Source organism: Lampris incognitus, chromosome 7 (assembly GCF_029633865.1).
Source record: "Lampris incognitus isolate fLamInc1 chromosome 7, fLamInc1.hap2, whole genome shotgun sequence".
NCBI classification, from domain to species: Eukaryota; Metazoa; Chordata; class Actinopteri; order Lampriformes; family Lampridae; genus Lampris; species Lampris incognitus.
The window spans coordinates 31,687,764-31,711,285 of NC_079217.1; the positions used below are offsets into that span (position 1 = coordinate 31,687,764).

The following is a 23,522-nucleotide window of genomic DNA, read 5'->3' on the forward strand; positions in this document are numbered from 1 at the left end:
GACGGCGGCGTTACGAGCCAGCGTCGCCGCTACGCAATTCTCAAACTTACGAGGCGACAACTACCGTTAACTCATGTACAACTCATGCGAACCGTGAAGCTCCTCCACTGTAGTTTATTTACTCACCGTCCATCTTTTCAGCCTTTATGATCGTTAACGTCGGTTTCATATCGACAGCTGCCGTCATGATCATCAGATCAGTCTGTTTAATGACGCCGCGCCCCTTATTTTCACTCTGATAACTCTTCAAACAACAGCGGGGGGGTATTATCTTCCTTTTTGGGAACCCGGCTAAATGATATATGTTTCCTCGTCCCGCCTTTTCAGCGGCCAAAACAAAAAAAAGGTTCAAACAACTGACGAACAACTTCTTTTCGTGAGCTGTCTCTCCTCTTCCCTCTCTCTCTCCCTCCCTCTCTCTCTCCCCGGTAGATGCACACACTTTGTCACTCACTCACTCACTCCTTCCGTCTGCTTCTGGCTTCGTCGCTGGTTTGGGCGTGTCTGTTCACGGCATGTGGAGGGGCGGGGCTTAGCCCGGCGCTGACTGTGACTGATTCACCGCTCGGCTACGTTGGTGCCTTCTGCGCCTCCGCCGCAACGTCATCGGAGATAATAGCAGGACTGCGCATGTTGGAGCGGAGCGCTTCGGTGCTCAGGGTGTCAAGTTTGGAAACGTGTATGGGAGCTGATCGGAGTAAAAAATTAAAATAATAAAAAAAGAAATAAACATTCCGGCTAGAGCCTTCTAGTTGGGTCGGAGCGTCCTCATAACCTGTATCTCGCCCTCATAAACACCTCGGAGTATTTCCTGCTCAGCTTGTGCAGATCAATAAAAACCATGCCTGTCCTTTTAAAAGAGCTGCCTCTCGGGCATTTTAAAAGAATGACGTATATGTGAAAAAGCACACAACTGACTGGAAATGCGTCTCTTCAAGCGGAGAAAAATGATGCGAATGAGGATGAAAGAGTGAATGAGAAAGATGGGCCGTAAGATATAAACATAATCAAATTGAGTCTTCTATCAATGTGGCCGTCACTGATAATCTGATTTAACATGTTTGTATTCTCCCGTTTGAATTTCCAGGTCTCATTCGGGCCTTCACTTTTTCTTGTCCACTGGAATCAGAAAAATAAATAAATAAATAAAATCAGCATGCATAGGCGTCAGTTGCGCTGGGGGCATGTCCCCACCACTTTTTTTTTGCCTAGCCCATTTTGACCCCGTCACTTTTCTTTTTTTTTTTGCAAACCTTTGGTCAGTCGAACTTAGTATTTGGAAAACATAAATACGGTTGTGTAAATATTGTCATTAAAAGAGATACCGAAAATCACTATGATCCAGGTAAATCTAAATCGAAACAAAATATCCTTGAGCACTTATCTTCTACACCCATATATGTTGCTGCTGTTCACGTGAGACCTGCCAACAGATTCAAGGTCAAATCGAAAATCAACGGAACCGTAACGGGGGAAAAATGATTCTTTCTTCATCAATGTGGTTCACATATTTATGATTTTACGTCAAGTCCGTGATTGGTGGAATTCACTCGTGACCTTTGATGAGATGACCCTAACACACACGGAAGCCAGCCATTTACTTTAGTCCGCGTCTGAAAACCGCATTACTTTCGGAAGGTAATCGAGAAACTTATTATGAAAACAATTATGGACACAAAAACAACGCCGTGCTACATGGATGATTTTTAGAGGACCATTTAAAGGTAAGACATGTTTATTAATAAACTTTGCTGCTGTTAGCTAAATTCGGTGTGTATTTGCTCAACTGTTTGGGTTATTTCAACTCTAGCTATTAGCTGCTAAACTCTACTGCCAACTGGAGGTAGCTAACGTTAGCTAAACTGGGTATGTGTTACAGACAACAATTAGAGAAATATGGCGCTATTTAGTGTACAGTCACGGACCGTTGCGTATAGCAAGGCTAGATGATTTTCATATTGGAACATAGGGATGGGAAAAATAACACTAGTAACTTTGGTATCCCGAACCTCAAGTTACCCTTGCTCGCATTGGCCTCTGGGAACGGGGCTGTATTTGCACTTGGCTATTACTCTCTCACATCATCGTGTTTGGGGGATGACGGTGGATGAGCGCTACCAGTGGCAACGTTGTTCATGTTGGCACTGATTTCAACATTGCTTGTTTTTAATGTGCTGCAATTATGGCTTGGGGTAGCAATGCCCATAGGTCAAAGGTCCCCGTATTGGGGAAACATGCTGGTGTGCTTGACAGACTTAAACATGTCGGTTATGTGGATTTCATAAACTTTTTATTGTTTTACATGACAGTGACTTGCAGAACACTAGAATGAATGACACACCATTATGTAGGCTATGTCATCCATTTAGGCTAAGCAGGTTGACGTGACAGCATTGTAACACATAAAAGGTGTAGCTTTTAAAGACCATGTACATCCCTCAATCGACATTATGTGGCCGGCCCACTGAAAAAAGCTGTGAACATGTCAAACCCGTCATAGTCCCCAGCACTTTTCAAAACTCACTGGTGCTCATGGTAAATGTCCCCAGCACTTTTTCCGCTTTCATTCGTCATTTTCCACAGGCATACAAGTTTTCGTCAGTTTGTTTTGAAGACTGGGTTCCCTTCCCATGTAAAACTCCCTTTGAATACAACTTCAACCATCACAACCAACTACAATGAGAATCAAAACAACCAGGCTGGAGAAAATAATATTTTCCAAGGAGACAATCATCATTAACAAAGCCAAAATATGATAGTGGAACAATGGAATTAAAGTATCTACTGCTAGCAGAGTGCTTGTAGCAGCTGTCATAGTCACTTCTTATATATTAACTCCATACTGACTTCATATTTATCAGATCTCAGAGCAGCTAAGTGAAATGTGCTCTACGTGTGCTTTCCTGTTAATATTCTAATAATGCAACCAGTCACATTCTTGCAGAGATTGTGCACAAAGACCCCTCCATTTATTTCTGAAGTTCCATTTTTCATTATTCCATCCATCCATTATCCAAACCGCTTATCCTGCTCTAAGGGTCACGGGAACGCTGGAGGCCCCGCAGTCATTTGGCGGCAGGTGGGGAGAAACCCTGGACAGGCCACCAGGCCATTACAGGCCAGGCCATCACAGGATTTTTCATTATTACTTTACTTATTATAAATTTGTTGGATTATATTTAATGTCCCTCATGAATCAAATTAACATGAAAAGTCATTTGAATCAGCCCATCAACTGAAATGACTTGTACATTATAAAGTTGAAGCTCATCAAATTGACTGAGAGTCATCTACAGTAAATAATAAGAAAAAAAAACTTGTGACAGCAAAATGGGTATAACCACAGTTTTTACCTCAGCTCTATGTCTTAATGCTTTTAACAAAAGTGAGTCATACTGCAGAAATTAAATAGACTTGTTCAAACATGCATATATACAAATACTCTGAAAGAACATAATTTCAACTCTTTCAAATGATCCACTCATAATATAGAATGCAGTGTAAATGTTTATATTTAAGGCGTCAGCCTTCTCTTTCTTTGCATCCACCCACATCCCTAGTAACCTTGTTAAAGGTAAGTCAATACCTACACCTCAATATGCAGGTACATGTGATACCTCTGTATGCACTAGTCACATGTAACTCAAAATGGGATGATCAGGATGGAGAATGGGGAACTAGGGATATTGATCACATATGGATTTTTAGGCCGGTGGTCCTTCACCAGCTTCCATTAGCAGCCCTGGATCGTGTTTCACTGGCTAGATGGAGGCCTGGGTGGAAACGTCTGAAAGGAGTGCTGGTGGGTTCTGTGGTCAAAGGAGCTGCTTCACAAGAGGCTGATGTGTGTGTGTGTGTGTGTGTGTGTGTGTGTGTGTGTGTGTGTGTGTGTGTGTGTGTGTGTGTGTGTGTGTGAGAGAGAGAGAGAGAGCGAGAGAGAGAGAGAGAGAGAGAGAGAGAGAGAGAGAGAGAGAGAGAGAGAGAGAGAGAGAGAGAGAGAGAGAGAGCGAGAGAGCGAGAGAGAGAGAGAGATGGGGTGATGGAGGAGAGCAGGGGAAGGGTAGTGAATGGAACAGTACCTCTCACTTCATCTCAGTCTATCAGTCACATTCCCACTCTCTCTGACTGGCCCTCTTTGTTTTCTGTTAATGAACTCCAGGGTATCTGTTCTTGAAAGGACAGTCCAGGTCTTTTATGTGCCTGAAGGTAGCCATTAGGGGCTTAATGGTGCTGAGTAATATCTGGGCTGGAGCTGGACGTCACAGTAATTTCAGTTTGAGGGAAATGTTATCCCTCTCCAAAACATATATTCTGATTTTAAACTGTGTCTGATTTTCATTCCTCCCATAAGCATGAGGTATTATTACACTGTCATGATTTACAAAGGAATCACAGAAGGTTGGATCAGTTCATCTGGACACAATGTTCATTGAGAGCAAAGAAAAGAGAAAAGTTTCATCACTCATCTAAGTGACCGCTTCAGTCTAAACTGACTGCAGGTATCCTCACCCTTATAAACAATACAATTGCATAACGACCAAAACCAACGATCAGTTTCATATGCATATATGGGCATGACCATTAACTAGCGTTTCAATGGCCATGTGTACTATTCACAGAGGATTGGGGAATGTTTGCAGTTTGCAATCACAGCATTGGAAGATGGCGACAGATGTACTCTTAGGCCCCCCCTCCCCTCATTTAGGGATGGTCATTTCCTCTTCACATAGACGGCCTCTTTGACTCCCCGTTCAAACCAGCGTTCCTCCCTATCAAGAATGTGCACATCCTCATACTTGAAAGAGTGGATGAAGATGTGCATTACTCTAAAAAGTAATGCATCTTTATGGAAAGAGGAATAAACCAACCTTGAGGAGGGGCTACACACACACACACACACACACACACACACACACACACATTTTTCCACAAATATAGTCAGACAGACAGACAGACAGATAGATAGATAGATAGATAGATAGATAGATAGATAGATAGATAGATAGATAGATAGATAGATAGATAGATAGATAGATAGATAGATAGATAGATAGATAGATAGATAGATAGATAGATAGATAGATAGATAGATAGATAGAAATAAGCTATTAGAGTTGCATAATATCATACAGTATAATAATATGAAGCTTCACAAAATAACCATAAAGCATTGAATGGGCAAGTGGATTACCGATTTCTTTTACACCCATAGAACAAATGTTGTTGTATCAGTACAGTACATTCAACTACCAATGTCCTGCATCAGACAGTATCGAGCTTTGGTTGACGATGTCTCATTCCTTCAAGTGGCGGATGCTGTTGCCATGGTTCTGATAGTTAGCAGGTTTCACATATTTGCCCTGCAGTTTAGCAGGCATAGCCTAAGCATCTCTCTCTCTCTCTCTCTCTCTCTCTCTCTCTCTCTCTCTCTCTCTCTCTCTCTCTCTCTCTCTCTCTCTCTCTCTCTCTCTCTCTCTCTCTCTCTCTCTCTCTCTCTCTCTCTCTCTCTCTCTCTCTCTCTCTCTATATCTCTCTCTCCCTCTAGTTTTCCTCTCTTTCTGGCCCTCCCTCCATCTCTGTGTAGTAAATGTTTGTTGTCCACCTGTTCCTAATCCATAGCTGTAGCCATAGAATCATGATGGAAGCAATTGAAAGTGTATTCTATATAGAGCATTGCACACAGCTGTCAAATTATGGCTGTCCTTTTACATTCACCAGTGGTCCCTTTCCAACAAATGCAAAGGCATATATTCAGGCTTCTGAATGCCCAAAAGGAGATAAAGTTCCAAATTAAACTATATTTCTTATTTATAATATATTAATAAGGCATAATGTTCAAAGTAATGATTTTGGAATGGCCCCATGCTAATGATACCCACCACGGGATAAACTGAGGCATAGTACATATCAGGCGGTCAGTGTGTTCTCATTGGGATGGCATGTGCTGTGAATGACATTTGACATGAGAACGATCAGTCATTACTTTACACATACTGTGCAAGTGTAAACACACATACAAACAGATGAGTATAAAACACACATACACGCATGCACACATGCGCACGCACGCACGCACGCACGCACGCACGCACGCACGCACACACACACACACACACACACACACACATTCAAATCCACACAAACATTGAGCAGACAGCAGAACAGTAAAACAGTGGGGTCCTTGTGGCCCCTGTCTAGTAGCCCAGTCACAACTCTATCTATAGCGGCTGCTGTCTGAAAGATGCCACAGGCTGGATGCTCTCCTGCTGAGATCACAGGGTTAGCAAGGACAGGAGTGTTTTGTGTGTGTGCGGGCATGCGTGTGCGCGTGCATACATGCGTGTGAGTGTGTGTGTGTGTGCCTCAATACTCGTGTGCACCAGTGTGATTGTATTAAGACACTGGTGTGAGCGTATCCTTGTGCATGGTTAGAAGCAGGGCCTCCCTGAACAAAGGCTGAGCTCTTTTCTGAACAATTAGCTTTGCTAAAAAGGACATCTCTCCCTCCATTAGCAGCACCACGTGCCCCCATCACTCCATTGTGTAGATAATTCAATTATCCCCACCCCCTGAGCCTTTCTGCCTCTCAGACCTCCTCTCTTCATCTCCCTTCTCTTCGTCTTCCCTCCCTCCCTGCCTCCCTCTTGCAACTACCAAGCTCACAGATAAAGCTCCACCACCCCTCACAGCTAGAGGAAAGAAAAATCATGTCACCGCAAAAGGAACAGACGTTTTAATTTGTTCCTCACAAGGGACACAGTTCAGGCTTCAATGAGCTGAGACTTTCATTTACACTTACATCTAGTGGATATAAAAAGTCTACACACCCCTATTAAAATTTAAGGTTGTAGTGTCTTTATGCATGCTCAGTAATCCAGGTAAGAAAATCAAAGACAGTTGAATCAGTTCATCTGGATACAACATTTATTGGCAGATACGTTTCATCACTCATCTAAGTGACCTCTTCAGTCTAAACTGACTGCAGGCATCCCACCCACCCTTATAAACAATCAGTTGCATAACGACCAAAACCAGTGATCAGTTTCATATGCAAATATGGGTGTGACCATTAACTAGAGTTTCAATGGCCATGTGTACTATTCACAGGAGATTGGGGAATAGTTGCAATCACAGCGTTGTAAGTTGGTGACAGATGTACTCTTAGCCCCCCCCCCCCAGTTCAAGGATGGTCATTCCCTCTTAACATAGAAGGCCTCCTTGACTCCCCATTCAAACCAGCATTTCTCCCTATCAAGGATGTGCACATCGCCATCCTTGAAAGAGTGGCCACTGGCCTGTAGATGGGGGTAAGGTTTTAGTGACGTAAAAAAGTGAACACAAGATAAATCATGTCACAATTTTTTTCCGCTTGTTTTTTGAATTTGAAACCTATAAAATTGACAATCAGAAAGAAAATTTAATTACACCACTCAGTCTTGAGGAAGAGTCAATCAGCTTGACACAACTTGACTTGGCAATATTTTACCACTCTTCCTTGCAAAAACGTTCTAGATCCATTCAATTGCAAAGGCATCTCCTGTGCACAGCCCTCTTTAGGTCATTATGGGCCTCCCGGCGGTATCTCCAGTTGTTTTTTCCCTTTTCCCCTGCGTCTCCTGTTTTCCCCTGTGTGTGTGTGTGTGTGTGTGTGTGTGTGTGTGTGTGTGTGTGTGTGTGTGTGTGTGTGTGCGCGTGTGTGTGCGTGTTTGGGCGTGGCTCCCTTCCCTGGAACTCTCCAGCACCCTCCTGATTTGTGGCTCATTCACCTTACCCACCCAGCCTGCACACCTGCCTTCCATCAACTCATCAATTCAACAGTAGATCTACACTGGTTTTCCATCCATTTACCACCAGATCGTGGTGTTGACCACTGTGGTAGTATCTCACTCTTGACAATTGCATATTCAGAGTTATTCCTCATGTTACCTGTATTTACCATGTCTCCATGTACTTCCAGGGTCAGTACTCTGCGGTTCCCCTGCCTGCCCCGGCTATCCTCAGCCAGCCACGTTCACTCCCTCATCCATCTGTCCCGCTCAGCTCGGCTCAGCTCAGCCACCCACCATTGCCTCTCAATTTCTGCCTTGCTTGCCATCCTACTGATTATAACAGACCCACAGGTCTTCAATTGGATTCAAGTCTGGGCTCTGGCTGGGCCATCCCATAATGGTGATCTTCTTTTGGTGAAGCCATTCCTTTGATCTGGATGTATGCTTTGGGCTCTTGTCTTGCTGAAAGGTTCAAGTCCTCTTCAACTTTCTAGCAGATTAGTATTTGGAGCTATTCATGATTCCTCCACCTTGGCTAAAGCCCCAGTTGTGGCTGAAGAAAAGCAGCCCCCAAAGACTGATGCTGCCACCACCATGCAAGACCTGTGAAAGGCAGCAGGAGGCTTGAAACCTTGCCACAACAACCAGACACTGTGACAGTTTACACAGTACACGGAATGACATAGGACGGATGTCTGCAGTGACAACTGGCATAGTCTACTATAGTGGGTGTGCGTGTGTTAAACCCAGGGTGATATTTCTCATAATCTCTAGGCTCTTGTTTAACCCCCCCCAAAAAAGAGTTTATTGTTGATATTGGTGGCTGCTTCATCATTATTACCCATCATATTCACCATATCATTGCTTAAAGTTGATTTGTGTAAATACAAAAACAGGTAGGATATAACTATGAGGGTAGATTACAAGCTGCCAGAACTGAGACACTCTGAGTCATTGCTGTCAACAGTGATAGGTTATTACTAAGCTCACAATAGGTGATTACTAAGCTCACAATATGTACCGTAAAACAATGCAAGGTCACTCTTTGGCGTCTTTGAACAGCGTCTATTCCAAAATGCTGGCATCTGTTGAGTCATTGGCTCTTGCCGATTGTATGTGCTTCAGAACTGCATGTTCTGTAACTGAAGTGATTTGTAATTTTTCATTGAGCAGAAGAGGAACTCACCACACAAACACTTACGAGAAAATATTTGACTTACTTAAGAGGACTTGTCTCGAAACTCACGCGGGTAAAAAGCGCCTTACTACAAAGGTTGATCGTGTAGATAAAAGGAAGATACTGTTCATTTATCAAATAAAATAAGTGATCTCGTACAAATAAATTTAATAATCTGAAAATCTACTGAAGTACACTTCTGTTACTTCTGCCTATTGACTTTTAGCCCATTCCCCATGTACTGCACCATCGTCACACAGAGGCACAGATTGGTTGTGCGAGGTAGGGCCATAGCTGTGGTATCGCCCATTCCTCCACAGTTGTCTGTCGCTTTTCCCTCTTTTTCCTCTTGTTTTGTTTTATTGTTGGAGGGGGAAGTGTGCACCGTCCTGATTAGCATCACTGTTTCCTCCTTTCCCATAACCCCCCAGACCCCCACAGGCTGCCTGTTTACTTTTAGAAATAAAAAATGGGCCTGCGCCCGTGAGGACGTGCCCCTCATCAGAGGCGAAGCTCCCCCCCGCTCCCCCCTCTCCTCCAGCTCCACGTCTCAGATCCTCCTCCCTTCCTCTGTTCCCCTCCCACCAGCGCTGGTTGCAGTGCTGTGACTTATCCCACTCCTCTCTTCAAGATATAAGCCCCCCACCACCACCACCACTCTCTTCTTTGCACCCCTTCTCCCCTCCTTTTCCAACTGTCCAGCTGTCAAATCACATCAAATAAAACACAGGCCAATGGTCCCTGAGTGCCAGATCACAGCTGTGTTTGCGTGTACTAAATGGGAGCGCATGTTTAAATGTACAGTGAACTCGCTGGTGCCTGGGCGTGTGATAAGTGTGTGTGTGTGTGTGTGTGTGTGTGTGTGTGTGTGTGTGTGTGTGTGTGTTTGAGTGTCTGCTTGCTGCTGTACTGAATGGGATAATTCTGCAACAACACAATACACAGCAGAGCGCAGGGTGTAAATTTAATGAATGAACATATGGAGTGTGCATCGCTGCAGGACACAAGCAGGCATGGCGAGTATATGAAGGTGCATGTTAATTTGTGTTCTTGCCTTGTGTGATATCTGCACTTTTCAAAGATTGCACCTATATATGCATACATTAATTCACGCAGACAGTACAAATTGAGACACACAGGCAAGAACGCACATGTACACACTCGGAGACACGCCCAACGGTAAATTTCCACCATTAAACCGGTGCTGGTTGGTGTGAATGTCAAACTTGGGGCTGTAGCAGCAGATTAGTGTAAACAGCACCATGGCATGGCTGTTGTCAGGAAGCAGTGTGTGTGACAGTGGGCTCTGGGCCAAACATGCAAAGGTCCATTAACATACAACATCCCCGCCTCGCATCTGCTCTGTACTCTCTCTCTCGCTTTCAAACACACGTTTAACTCGGTCTACACCCAATCTATTACCAAAGCTAGGAAAATGTTTTCATTCCAAAAGTTAAAGTTATGAGTTATTTATTTTTCTTTATCAACTGAAGACTTAAACACGTTCACATCAGATTAGTTTTGATAAAGGGGGCCCCGTAAAGTAAAATTTTAACTACCAGGGGTGTAATTGTAGAGGGCTATTTTTACAGGATGGAGAATCTCTTTGAGCTCCCTCCAATTACTGCTAATAGAGTAGGGAAGATGTGAAGCATCCTGATCTAAAGTTGTTATTCGCTGGTCAGCAAAAACACAATGTGTTATTAGGATACAGACGAGTCCATTCAAACTTCCATTTTAAAATAAAGAGTTAGTGCAGACTAGGAAGAATTTATATTTGGATGTACTTTTTCATGTTGGTCCAGACACACTTATGGCATCAGTTTTTATTGCTAAGCCAGCAGGTTGAGTACAAGTTTAACAGACGCTTCCTAATTTGTGCACTTTGGAAATGATGACCCATTCAGTTCAAGTAATACTACTTTACGTCTTAGTGTATTTTCAGGGTGGTTAAATGGCATTTAGTCTTCAAAGGATGGAGAGAAAACAGGTCGGAAAATGTTCACGGGCAAAGGTATGGCATTAGTTAACAGAGGCCTGTGACTCTGGTGGTAAAACCAAAGACATGCACGTGTGGGTTTGATCAGAGAAATTTTACTTTAAGGTGCCGAATCAATGGCAAAAAGCAGGCAAGCCAAAACTTTAACACAAATTCAGTTATTTCCTGATGGCAGCATACAGTGTTTCCATCCATCCATTAGCCAAACCGCTTGTCCCTACCCGGGGTTGTGGGGATGCTGGGGCCTAGATATTGTATTAATTGAATCAATCTAAAAAAACAACAACATATGCACAAGAGTTTTGCTTTGCTATAATGTTTCAAAGTAATGTTTTCGCAGTGGTTACTGAGCAAGCTGTGTGTACATGAGGAGGCTGTGAGCTGTTAAATGTGGTAGACCTGCAGCCAGCCACCCAACTACGTGACACTCCCAAAGTCACCAAATGACAAAACACTGTCCACAGGTGGCTAGGAGGCACTGCTTCTTGCGGTCTAGCACGATCTACTATTTTAGGTATGGGGAGAAGAAGAAAAAAAAGGTCATCTCTTGGTCATTTTTTTCCACTCGACAATGTTTATGTCAACGGTTTAGCACTGGGACAGATGAAGATAGGGCTGCGAAGGAGTTAGTCTCTGGCAACAAACATCAGCAAATCCCATCAAATCTTGATTCGCTCTCACACAGATACATAAGTACACACACACACACACACACACACACACACACACACACATACACACACACACACGCGGTCACCCACCCACACACTTACAAACACTCAGGCCCCCTCTATCTCCCTTGAGACTGAACTAGAGGCTTGGGAAAAAGATGGCCGCCCTTTGGCCCCCTGGCTTGCCCCCTGCATCCAGCCAAGGGAGGTGACGGAAGAAAGCTGGTGCCCCCCGGCACCCCTACCCTACTTCTGTGGCGTGCGTCCCAGTCCACCAGCATCAATCACTCTTGAGGATGAGGGGAGGCCACAGTCAAACACAGGCAAATGCACTGGAAGGAATGTTCCAGTTTAAAATAAACCTCATTTGAAAAAAAAAGAGCAGAAAGAGAGAGTTGCAGGCAAAGAAATGCAGGGCATTTGGCTGTCCCTTGACAAGGAGGAGCAGGAGGAGGCAAGAAAGAAAGAGAGAGAGAGAGAAACAGGGATCGAGACAGAGGCAGTGAGATAGATAGAGAGAGAGAGAGATAGAGAGAGAGAGAGAGAGAGAGAGAGAGAGAGAGAGAGAGAGAGAGAGAGAGAGAGAGAGAGAGAGAGAGAGAGAGTTGCAATGGGAGGCATCTGGTAAAGGCATTGCCCTCAGGGTCGGCATCCCAGCATCCCTTGAGAGGGTGACCCACAACACCAAGCCAAGAAGAGGCTCTGTGTGTGTGTGTGTGTGTGTGTGTGTGTGTGTGTGTCTGTGTGTGTGTCTGTGTGTGTGTGTGTGTGTGTGTGTGTGTGTGTGTGTGTGTGTGTGTGTGTGGAGAGAGAACGAGAGGGAGAGAGAGTACAAAGAGCTAAATGAGAGAACATTTGCAAGCTTTTGTACAGAGACATGTATGTTAGTACTTGCCTGGGGACATGAGGGGCAGTGTGTGAGTCACAATTCACTTATCGTTCCCATTTACACAAAGCCTTTTGTGTGCTCCAAGCTGTTTATTCACAATGAACAATCTTTTGTCCAGTGCTGTTTTTGGTTGTAGGAATTCCACTTGCTCTTTGTACAGGGTACAGTTATTAAAGTAGAAAGATGAATGTAAGTTGCCTTAAGGTGGTCTTTCATGCTGATGAACATGCTGTACTTGTTGTAACTGGGCAGAGAAGACAGCATGTCAAAGATCGCTTAAGTGGTGTGTGATAAGTATGTAAGCCGTAATTTTTCATATAACGTTTCCCATGCTTCCCACTGACCAAGCAGATGTTGATCTAAGTTTGAAAATAGGCCCTGACGAATTTATGGAAATGTCTTATTTGGTTCTTCCTCCAAAGTTGCTAACCAGCATTTTAGCACTTTTCTTTTCAGAATGAGACTGAGCATCCATGTCTTACCTGTTGGGCTGAGGTCATGTCCATTGGGCACCTCCTGCAGGGGTATGTCCTGGGGATGGAGAGGCTGAGATGGACAGTACTGTTGCTGAGGGTGGACCACTCCAGGGAGCTGGGTCTGGGGTCCAACTGCTGCACCTCCACTCTGCTTCTGAAGACAATACATGCACACTCAGCTTAATTGAACTGAGAAGCATGACATGGCTTTGTACATAACACATGTTGATGTTACCTAATAAATCAAGATACTGTCAATGGCAAGTGCTTAATTTAGAGCAACAAAGTTATCATTTCACATCAAAGAGTTATTATAACAGATTAATCTGTTGTAATAGATTATGACCTGTGTGTTCTTTGCATTGATCATGACTTCACCATAATACCTATACTTATATACTTATATACCTATACCAACCTATACCTATACATATATGGATACCTACCTATATCTATACATGTGCCTATACCTATGTATGTATGTGTGTGTGTATACACACCTATACCTAGCTATACCTATACCTATAACTAAGTATACCTATACCTACACCTACCTATACCTATACCTACCTATACATATACCATCCATCCATTATCTTAACCGCTTATCCTGCTCTCAGGGCCGCGGAATGCCTATTCCAGCAGTCATTGGGCGGCAGGTGGGGAGACACCGTGGACAGGCTGCCAAGCCATCATAGGGCCCACACACACACACACTCACACACACACGTTCATTCCTAGGGACAATTTAGTATGGCCAATTCACCTGACCTACATGTCTTTGGACTGTGGGAGGAAACCAGAGCCCCTGGAGGAAACCCACGCAGACATGGGGAGAACATGCAAACTCCACACAGAGGATGACCCGAGATGACCCACCAAGGTTGGACTACCCCAGGGCTCAAACCCAGGACCTTCTCACTGTGAGGCGACCATGCTAACTACTGCACCACTGTGCCACCATATAAATACCATATACATATGCCATACCTATCTATACATATACCCACACCTACATATAAATATACCTACCTACCTACACCTATACCTACCTATACCATACCTACATATACATATATATACACACACACATATATATATATATACCTACACCTACCTATATATATACCTTGCTATACATATACCTATACCTACACCTTCCTAGACATATACCTATATATATAGACACCTAAATATACATACCTATACCATACCTACCTATACGTATATCGATACCTACACCTATATATAGCTATATCTATACCTACACCTATATATACATAGCTATACCTATACCTACCTATGGATATACCATACCTACCTACACCTACCTATACATATATCATACCTACCTATACATATACATACACCTACCTATACCTATATCTATACCTACCTACGCCCATACCTACCTATACCTATATCTATACCTACCTACACACATACATACCTATACCATACCTACCTATACCTATCTATATCTACATATATATATATGCCTATACCTACCTACCTATACCAAACTAAATCTATACCAATACCTATATCAGCAACTGTAACCTGATGAACATGTTAATCTGATGAACGTGTGAGTTAATCGGATGGATGTGTTAGTTTCTAATAAACCAGTTGTATTTGCTGAAATCAAATGATTTCCGTTGAAGTCCCAAATACTAAAACCATGTTTGAGCCATTCATATGGAAGGGAGAGTGCTGTCCTGAAGTTCTTATACCCATTCACTTTTCAGCCTGCTTTTGACTCATGAATGAAAAGATCCATCTATCAAATCTGGCGAATTAGATGAACTGAAACTAAAAAGAATGGATCAAAAATCAGTTTGTTTGTTTTTTGTGTGTATATTTGCTTTTACCTTACCATGAAAATAAACTGCAAGGCTGAATTTGACTCACATTTTATCTGTGCTACATAGTTTTTAATCCAGTTTATCACAGAAATGTTCGCGTTCAAGAGGTTACACAGAGTCAAAGGTCAACCAATGGCAGGCAGTAAATCTCAATAGATATGGTGAGACATTTCCACCAAAGAAACTATGGGAAAGGAGTGGCCTAGCGTGATAAATTATCAAAGGAATAACCACATTGTTGGGTGACTCAACATTGAAAAGAAAAGAGACAGATTGGCACACTCAGTAAGTTGTACTATGCAATTCTACAACTTGACTTGCTACTGGATGGTTTCACATGACAGTAGGGTTCTGCGGACCCCCTTGCTGTCAAAAGACTGCCAGCCACATCAATGGAAATAGATAACTCATGATCTCATTCATAAAGAAAGATTTCTAACTGACATACCCTGCAAAGGATGGTGCATGTTTGACTATATTTATACTGATAGCACAGACAGGAGAGTTGAGGCATTGTGCATGCCCGAGGGACAGGCTGGCTGACTAATTGACTGACTGGCTAGTGAACTGACTGATAAACTGACATACTGACAGTCTGATTGACTGCCAATCTGATAAGAAGTCTCTGTTTAAGTGCTGCTACATTTATCAGTAGCTGGCCAGCTTTATGGATGGCTAACATGACCAAGGAAATGGGGGTAGTCTATTTATGGGGTCTTCCAAGACTAGCCTGGGGAGAGGAGTGAAGGAGCATAGATAGGCATAGAAAGAGCCACATGGGTGATTTATGAGTTATTATAGACTGATGCTGCCGATAACATGCACCCTGGTGGAATTACAGTATAACCAAATCACCACCTTTGGTCATTCATGGTAACACAGATGTCAGCCAGCAGTTTAGCAAATGATTGAAGATGTTTTGGGGTTTATACAGAGACTAATTTCCGGGGATTTCTGATATTCTTGTATGTTTTATTTCTTTCTGTAAAACTAGTTAATGAAATAAATACATGTGGTTATTATTGTGAACAATTTGTCTTAAATGGTCTTTTTGGGATTTGCAACCACTAAATCTGCTCTTCATATATGAGCCCATATAAACCTGGTATTGAGAGGAAAAAAAGGTTTTAAGCTGCCAACAGAAGTAGTTTTTTTTTTTATGCAAAGCAACTCATAGACATGGAGAGTAACTCACTCACTCACATCCCCACAGTCAACTGATGGTTAGTCCATCTCTGCTGGGAAGGGCAGAAGTTGAGAAACAGAAAATTGACAGCAGGACTCTAAAGTTATGAAATGTGTTCAGCAATGCTTGAGAGGCTTGAAAATGAAGTCAACAATGTTACAAAAAACATTAAACAATCTCAAGTGCAACATTAAAATAAACAAGTCAGGGTTCTGCCTCCTGCGGGTCCCTTCATATGGACTGTACTGTTTTCCCTCCTACTGTTGAGCTGCTTGCTTGGTGGTTATTTTGCCTGGTTTAGTAACTTTTCGGCCCTCCTTAATGATTTTTTCCGTTGAAAGTTACTAAGACAAAACTAGAAACTTTTTTTTCTGATCTTGGGGAAATACTTGTTTTGAAATAAAGAAGGCCACTTAATTTTACCATTGTACAAGGTTACAATGAAATTTGTTCTCTGCATTTAACCCATCCTATTGTATACGAGCAGTGGGCAGCTGCAGTGCCCTGGGACCAACTCCATTTATTCTTTCCATTGCCTTGGTCAGGGGCACAGACAAGAGTATTAACCCTAAAATGCATGGTTTTTTTTGATGGTGGGAGGAAAGCACAGCATCCAGAGAAAAACTCACGTGGACAACATGCAAACTCCACACAGAAAGGACCTGGGACAGCCTGGGGTTCGAACCCAAGACCTTCTTGCTGTGAGGCAACAGTGCTAACCACTGGGCCACCATGATCCTCCCACGCGCTATGTCGCCCTGGTGAAACTCCTCACTGTCAGGTGAAAAGAAGCGGCTGGCAACTCCACATGTATCGGAGGAGACATGTGGTAGTCTGCAGCCCTCTCTGGATCAGCAGAGAGGGTGGGGTAGCGACCGAGACAGCTCAGGAGCGTGGGCTAATTGGCCGGATACAATTGGAGTGGAAAAGGGAGAAACCCCCCCCCCCAAAAAATAAAAAAAATTAAAAGGAAAAAAAAAGATTTTCACGAACAAATTATAAACCATGTGTATTGTCGGCCACAGCCTGATGTAGAGAGTTGAATAGCGAATGGGATGTGGGATGCCTCGCGTATTTCATGTTGTAGTTATGGGCTTGTCAAACAATTCCGTTATGAATAATGTCATAATAATACATGTAATTAGATGTTAGCTTGTCAACGTGTTGCAATAAATTGTAAACGGAGGTTTTGACTGTCTGGGCCATGTTTAAAGCCTCTATTGTAGATGTGGCAGGCAGGAGCTGTGGTCAAAAGGTCATCAACCCGCTGGTGGACTCCGGTGGTGAGGGAAGCCGTCAGGCTGAAAAAGGAGGCCTCTAGGCCAACCAAGTCCATGTCTGCTGCTTTAGGACTCCTGAAGCAGCAGACATGTACCGGGAGGCCAGAAGGGCTGCTGCGGTCGTGAAAGCAAAAATGTGGGTGTGGGAGGAGTTCGGCGAGGCTATGGAGGAGGACTTTCGGTTGGCCTCAAGGAAGTTCTGGCAAACCATCCAGCAACTCAGGAAGGGGAAGCAGGGCTTGACTCAGGCTGTGTTCAGCTGGGGAGGGGAACTGTTGACTGGGGATGTTGTCGAGTGGTGGAAAGAACACTTTGAGGAGCTCCTGAACCCGACTAACACGTCCTCAGTGGGGAAGGTGGAGTCTGAAGACTCAGGGGATGCCCCACCCATATCCCTGGCAGAGGTCTCTGAGGTAGTTAAAAAGCTCCTCGGTGGCAAGGTGCCAGGTGTTGATGAGATTCACCCCGAGATGCTGAAGGCTCTGGACATTGTTGGGCTGTCTTGGTTGACACGCCTCTTTAGTGTTGCGTGGAGGTCGGGGACAGTACCTGTGGAGTGGAAGACTGGGGTGGTGGTTCCCATATTGAAAAAGGGGGACCGAAGGGTGTGCTCCAATTATTGGAGCATCACATTGCTCAGCCTCCCTGGGAAAGTCTACTCTAGGGTGCTCGAAAGGAGGCTCCTACCGATTGTCGAACCTCAGATCCAGGAGGAACAATGCGGATTCTGTCCTGGCCGTTGAACAACGGATCAACTCTTTACCCTTGAGGAAGTGCTGAGGGGGGCATGGGAGTTTGACCAGTCAGTCTACATGTGTTTTTAGGACTTGGAGAAGGCTTACGACCGTGTACCCTGGAACAGTCTGTGGGAGGTAATGCGGGAGTATGGGGTACCGGGGCAGTTGCTACAAGCCATCCAGTCCTTGTATAACCAAAGTGAGAGCTGTGCCCGCATTCTCGGCACAAAGTCAAACACGTTTTCGGTGGGTGTCGGACTCCACCAAAGTTGTCCCTTGTCTCCGATTCTGTTTGTTATATTCATGGACAGGATCTCAAGGTGCAGCTAAGGTGAGGAGTGTGTCCATTTTGGACACCTCAGAATTGCATCTCTCCTCTTCGCAGATGATGTGGTTTTGTTGGCTTCATCAGAACCCAACCTCTGGCACACACTGAGGCAGGTTGCAGCTGAGTGTGAAATGGCTGGGATGAGAATCAGTATCTCCAAGTCTGACATCATGGTTCTCTACCAGAAAATTGGTGGTTTGCTCCCTCCGGGTTAAGGATGAGTTGTTGTCTCAAGTGAAGGAGTTCAAGTATCTCGGGGTCTTGTTCACGAGTGAGGGTAGGATGGAGCGGGAGATTGACAGGTGGATTGGTGCAGCATCAGCAGTAATGCGGACGATGTACTGGACCGTTGTGGTGAAGAAGGAGCTGAGTCGGCAGGCAAAGCTCTCAATTTACCAGTCAATCTTCATTCCAACCCTCCCCTTTGATCATGAGCTTTGGGTAGTGACCAAAAGGGTGAGATTGCGGATACAAGAGGCTAAAATGAGTTTCCTCCGTAGGGTGTCTGGGCTCAGCCTTAGAGATAGGGTGAGGAGCTCAGACATCCAGAGGGAGCTTGGAGTAGAGCCGCTGCTCCTTCACATCAAAAGGAGCCAGTTGAGATGGTTCTGGCATCTGATTAGGATGCGTCCTGGGCGCCTTCCTTTGGAGGTTTACCAGGCACGGCCAACTGGGAGGAGACCCCAGGGTAGACCCAGAATGTGCTGGAGGGACTACATGTCCAATCTGGCCTGGGAACGCCCTGGGATCCACCAGGAGGAGCTGGAGGACGTTGCTGGGGAGAGGGACATCTGTAGTACCCTACTTAGCTTGCTGACACCGCGACCCAACCCCGGAAAAGCGGCTGAAGATGAGATGAGATGAGATGCTTTGATGGTGTCCTTGTTGCCATGGTTACTCATTTTAGCCAGCATATTACTTTAGAACGGTGAACAGAAGGTTTCGCTTTAACTACTTAGTCGGTGTCCATTATTAGGAATTAATGGACACTGGCAATCGGGGTTCAGTAGAGTGACCACTCTTAAATCCAGCCTAATTTGGATTTAGTGGGTTATTGTGGGAGAGAATGGAGGAGAATGGATTGTATGCTGCTCATTCAAGAGTTTTGGCTAGGGAGCTACCAGACACATATATCCTTTTGGAGCAGAGTAAATTCAAGTGATGCTTTTTTTCAGCAGCTGGGAACTCGAGCTAGTTTACAGTCAGATGGGAAGATATCAGATTGGAAGGAGTAATAAATTGAAAGTGTAGATTAGATTTGTGTTTTGTTTTGAGATACTTTATTGATCCCCGTAGGTAAATTACCCTCTGCATTTAACCCATCCAAGTTGTGTAGCTAGGAGCAGTGGGCAGCCACTGTGCAACACCTGGGGACTAACTCCAGTTTGTCTTGCCATGCCTCAGTCAGGAATACTAACCCTAACATGCATGTCTTTTTTTATGGTGGGGGGAAACCAGAGCAACCCCGCTGCAGACATAGGGAGAACATGCAAACTCAACACATAGGACCACCTGGGATGACCCCCAAAGTTTGACAGTCCCAGGATTCAAACCCATGACCTTCTTGCTGTGAGGCAACAGTGCTAACCACTCCGCCACTGTACCGCCCAAATAGGAGGACAAGAATTAAACATCATGTGACTCATCACTCAGGTGATGTCTAATTCCTGTTAACATCTAGACTATATTGTAGTTCTGTCTCTCCCTCTCTCTCTGCCAATGTAGCTTGTTCTCTGGCATGTGACATCATATGCAGATTAGTATGCACATTATTTGATAATATCATCTGGCAAGTTATTGTATTCTTTTGGGAGCAGCCAATAACTACTTTTTTTGATTTAGTTTCTTTTCTTTTATTTTTATTCTCTGCTTTGACATTGTAGATCTAGCTTTTCTTTCCTCTCTTGTATCGCCCCTGCTTCATTTTTATTGGTTGGTGGCACTAGAAGAGACATTAATGAGCTGTGCACTTTATCGCTTGTTAAAGCTGCTCCGGCTTTGGAAAGTGATGGAACTCTCACTGTGCTAAGCTAAGATAGCCTGTCCCTGCGTTCGGTTGAGAGCACTTAAAGCGTGGCCTTTTCTTAGATTTTTTTTTTTTAAATACAGAGGAAGCACTTTCTTTTACAGGTCTCCAGTGGACACACAGCCTAAGTCTGCTGAACACAAATTCACTAAGTCCTTACTTGCTTGGACTCAACAACAGTATTGCTTTTCATCTGTGACACTGTGTCCTTGTTATAAAACAATTCTGCAGTCTTGCAGCCAGCAGCAGTTGGAAAATTAAGTGTAAATGAGAAACAAAAAAACAAAAAAACAACAAAACAAAACATGAGACCCCCCTCTGGTGTTCTTTGCTAATGCATGTAAATTCAGGAGAATAGCACTAGCAGGGCTGACCTAGGTTCACCTTTTGACCATGTCTGCCCTGGTATACAGTAATCTCAATTTCAAAAGCAAGCCCCAACACCTGAGCCAATTAGGACTAGGGGAGTTATATCCTTCTGTGTTTTATATCACAGCAAGGTGGGGTTGAAATTTGCATATAACCTCAGCCTCTCTTCCTAATGTGGCAGCGCTCTGCATACAAATCGAAGCATTTCTTTCTGCACTTCTTGGCCTCCACCCCTCAAATCCTCACCTGACAGGAATCCCAATGTCCCCAGCTACTACCATCTCTGACTCTGTATTCATCAATCTCTTTCATTTGGTGGGAATAAAAGACTTGGTGTGCTTGCAAACAGACTGTTATGAAGCCCAGTGTGAGTGGCTGAAGTGTCAGAATTGGTATGAATCCAACCCGACTTGATAAGGGATGGGGTTTGCAGAAGGAAGCGCATCTTTAGTACAAGGTGGTTGTGCAATCCTGTGAAATTTATTGGAGTGATTTCACAGCTTTTCACATGATGAACAAATTTCTGTTGTTCAACAGCTCACTTTCTTAACGTTTGATGAAATCATGAAAGAACTATGTGTACAGAGACTATTTTGCAATTTTTGTTTACAAAACTCAACAGGTAAAATTTTATGATACTGTGTTCATACGAGGTGATGGAATCCAGGCTGGTGAAGTACTTCTCACTCATTTACACACACACACACACACACACACACACACACACACACACACACACACACACACACACACACACACACACACACACACACACACAGTGTTTCTCTATATCTATGGGGACCCTAACTCTAACCCCTCATTCATTCCCTAGCCCTTAACCCTAACCTTAACCGTCATAACTACATGCCTAACCTTAACCCTTAACCTAATCCTAATTCTAACCTTAACCCTAAACCCAATTCCTAACCCTCAAATGGACCCTTTTCCTCATGGGGACCTATAAAATGTCCCCACAAGGTAGGTGGTTTCTGGTTTTACTATCCTAATGGGGACATTTGGTCAACATTAGGATAGAAAAACCTGGTATACACACACACACACACACACGCACACACACACCTCTAGCTGGCTGTGTGGTACATGTACCTATAAGGCAGCCTATAACATGGAGGTAATTTATGGGGGAGGTCTTACCATTGCGCCCAGACGGTCACAGGGGTGAAGGGCCGGGTAGGGAGAAACTGGATCTATGTAGTAACTCATCATTGGCTCTCTGGACTGGCGGAACAGGGTCTGCCATGGGGATCAATGCATAAAGTAGACAAGGTGGGGTGATACCAGCTGTCTCACATTGTTTACACTTGATAAACATGGTGTATAACTGGTGTGTGTTAAATGTAACGTGTGTTAAAGAGACAGAAATGGATGGGGAGAGAGCGAGAGAGAGAGAGTGAGAGAAAGAGAGAGAGAGAGAGAGAGAGAGAGAGAGAGAGAGAGAGAGAGAGAGAGAGAGAGAGAGAGAGAGAGAGAGAGAGAGAGAGAGAGAGAGAGAGAGAGAGAGAGAGAGAGAGGGAGAGGGACAGGGACAGTAGGCGAGAAAGAGAGGGGGCAGACAAAGAGAAATTGAGCTGGGTGTGAATAGTTTCAAGAGGTCCAACTAACTTACCATCAAGAGTAATTAAAAAAAAGAATATTAAATGTTTTTATAGGATTTGAAATAACATTCAAGTGAAACCACTCAGACCCCCCCCCCTTTATCCTCCACCTCTCCCCTCGACTCCTTCTCTCCTTGTGCCAAGCTGCTCCCTCCTCTTCCTCGTCTTCCTCTCATACCCCACTCCTTCCTCCTCCTCTCCTCCCACTCACTTCGCTTATCTCTTGGCAGTGTTTACGTACAGCAGCGTCGGCGTGGAGACGGGTTAAGTTGTTGGAGGAACGCAGTTATGTGGGCAGGGACACGACGCATCTACTGACACGCGTTGCATTGCCTCGTCTCATATTCATATGCTAATCCCGTCATCTTCCCCGGTCTATAAGCAGCTGTTAACACGCGGCTGTGCAGGTCCTGCAGATGTTGACGCGCTCGGCTCATACGGGACTCGCGTGCTCTCAGGTTGGGGAGTAAGAGAGAGCCCGTGCGTGAAGGGAACAGTAAAGGGAACAACGAGCAAATGCATTCATTCATTCATTCACTTGGAGGGTAAAAAGGTACAAAATGAAAGAAAAAAAAGATGAATGGAGGTTTATAGAGTTAACAAAGCTGTAAGAATTACAATGATAAAATATGTTTTGCGTGTTTGTAATTCGCAATGTGTAATGTGATGTAATTAAAAAAAGAGGATATAATCTAGGGGGGGGGACGCGCTCACAAAATATACGGGCGGTATTTCAAAGTTTTTCAGGAAAAAAAACAAAACAACCCGACTTCTTCATATGACATATAATTTATTATATGATGTTAGGATGAGGAGAGGTGCACACAGTCTTTAATCCTGTGCGTCAACTTCACATGAAAAAAAAGAAAAAAAGAAACTGACGCATCGCAACTGTGAAAATCACGACGACAGTAGGCTACAGTAGGTCTTTCCTTATCATATTGATACCGACTAGCAGTGTAAGACTGTAAGTATGTGGACTTACCGAGTGTTGTGAGAGAAGTTTGCAGGAGACAGCTGCCGGTGGACTGCAGAGATGCTGTATACCTGCAGCGAGTCCAGAGAGGAAGGAATATAATGCTCACTCCTAGTCCCTCCCTCACCCATACAGGCAACCGCTTCACCCCATATCAC

General features: G+C 44.1%; 1 protein-coding gene across 3 annotated transcripts in view; it reads right to left on the bottom strand.

The window, feature by feature from the left end:
- ets1 (v-ets avian erythroblastosis virus E26 oncogene homolog 1) overlaps positions 1-22,759 on the bottom strand; it is a 54,848-nt gene extending 32,089 nt beyond the window's left edge. For 2 of the 3 annotated variants that reach the window (XM_056283349.1, XM_056283347.1), the window contains exon 1: positions 127-456. In XM_056283349.1, the coding sequence (XP_056139324.1) occupies positions 127-193 (67 nt within the window). In that variant the 5' untranslated portion in view covers positions 194-456. Of the gene's footprint in view, positions 1-126; positions 457-12,987; positions 13,136-21,927; positions 22,027-22,629 lie in introns of those variants that run through there. The other variant, XM_056283350.1, reaches the window with a different exon arrangement.
- Positions 22,760-23,522: the final 763 nt, after the last annotated feature.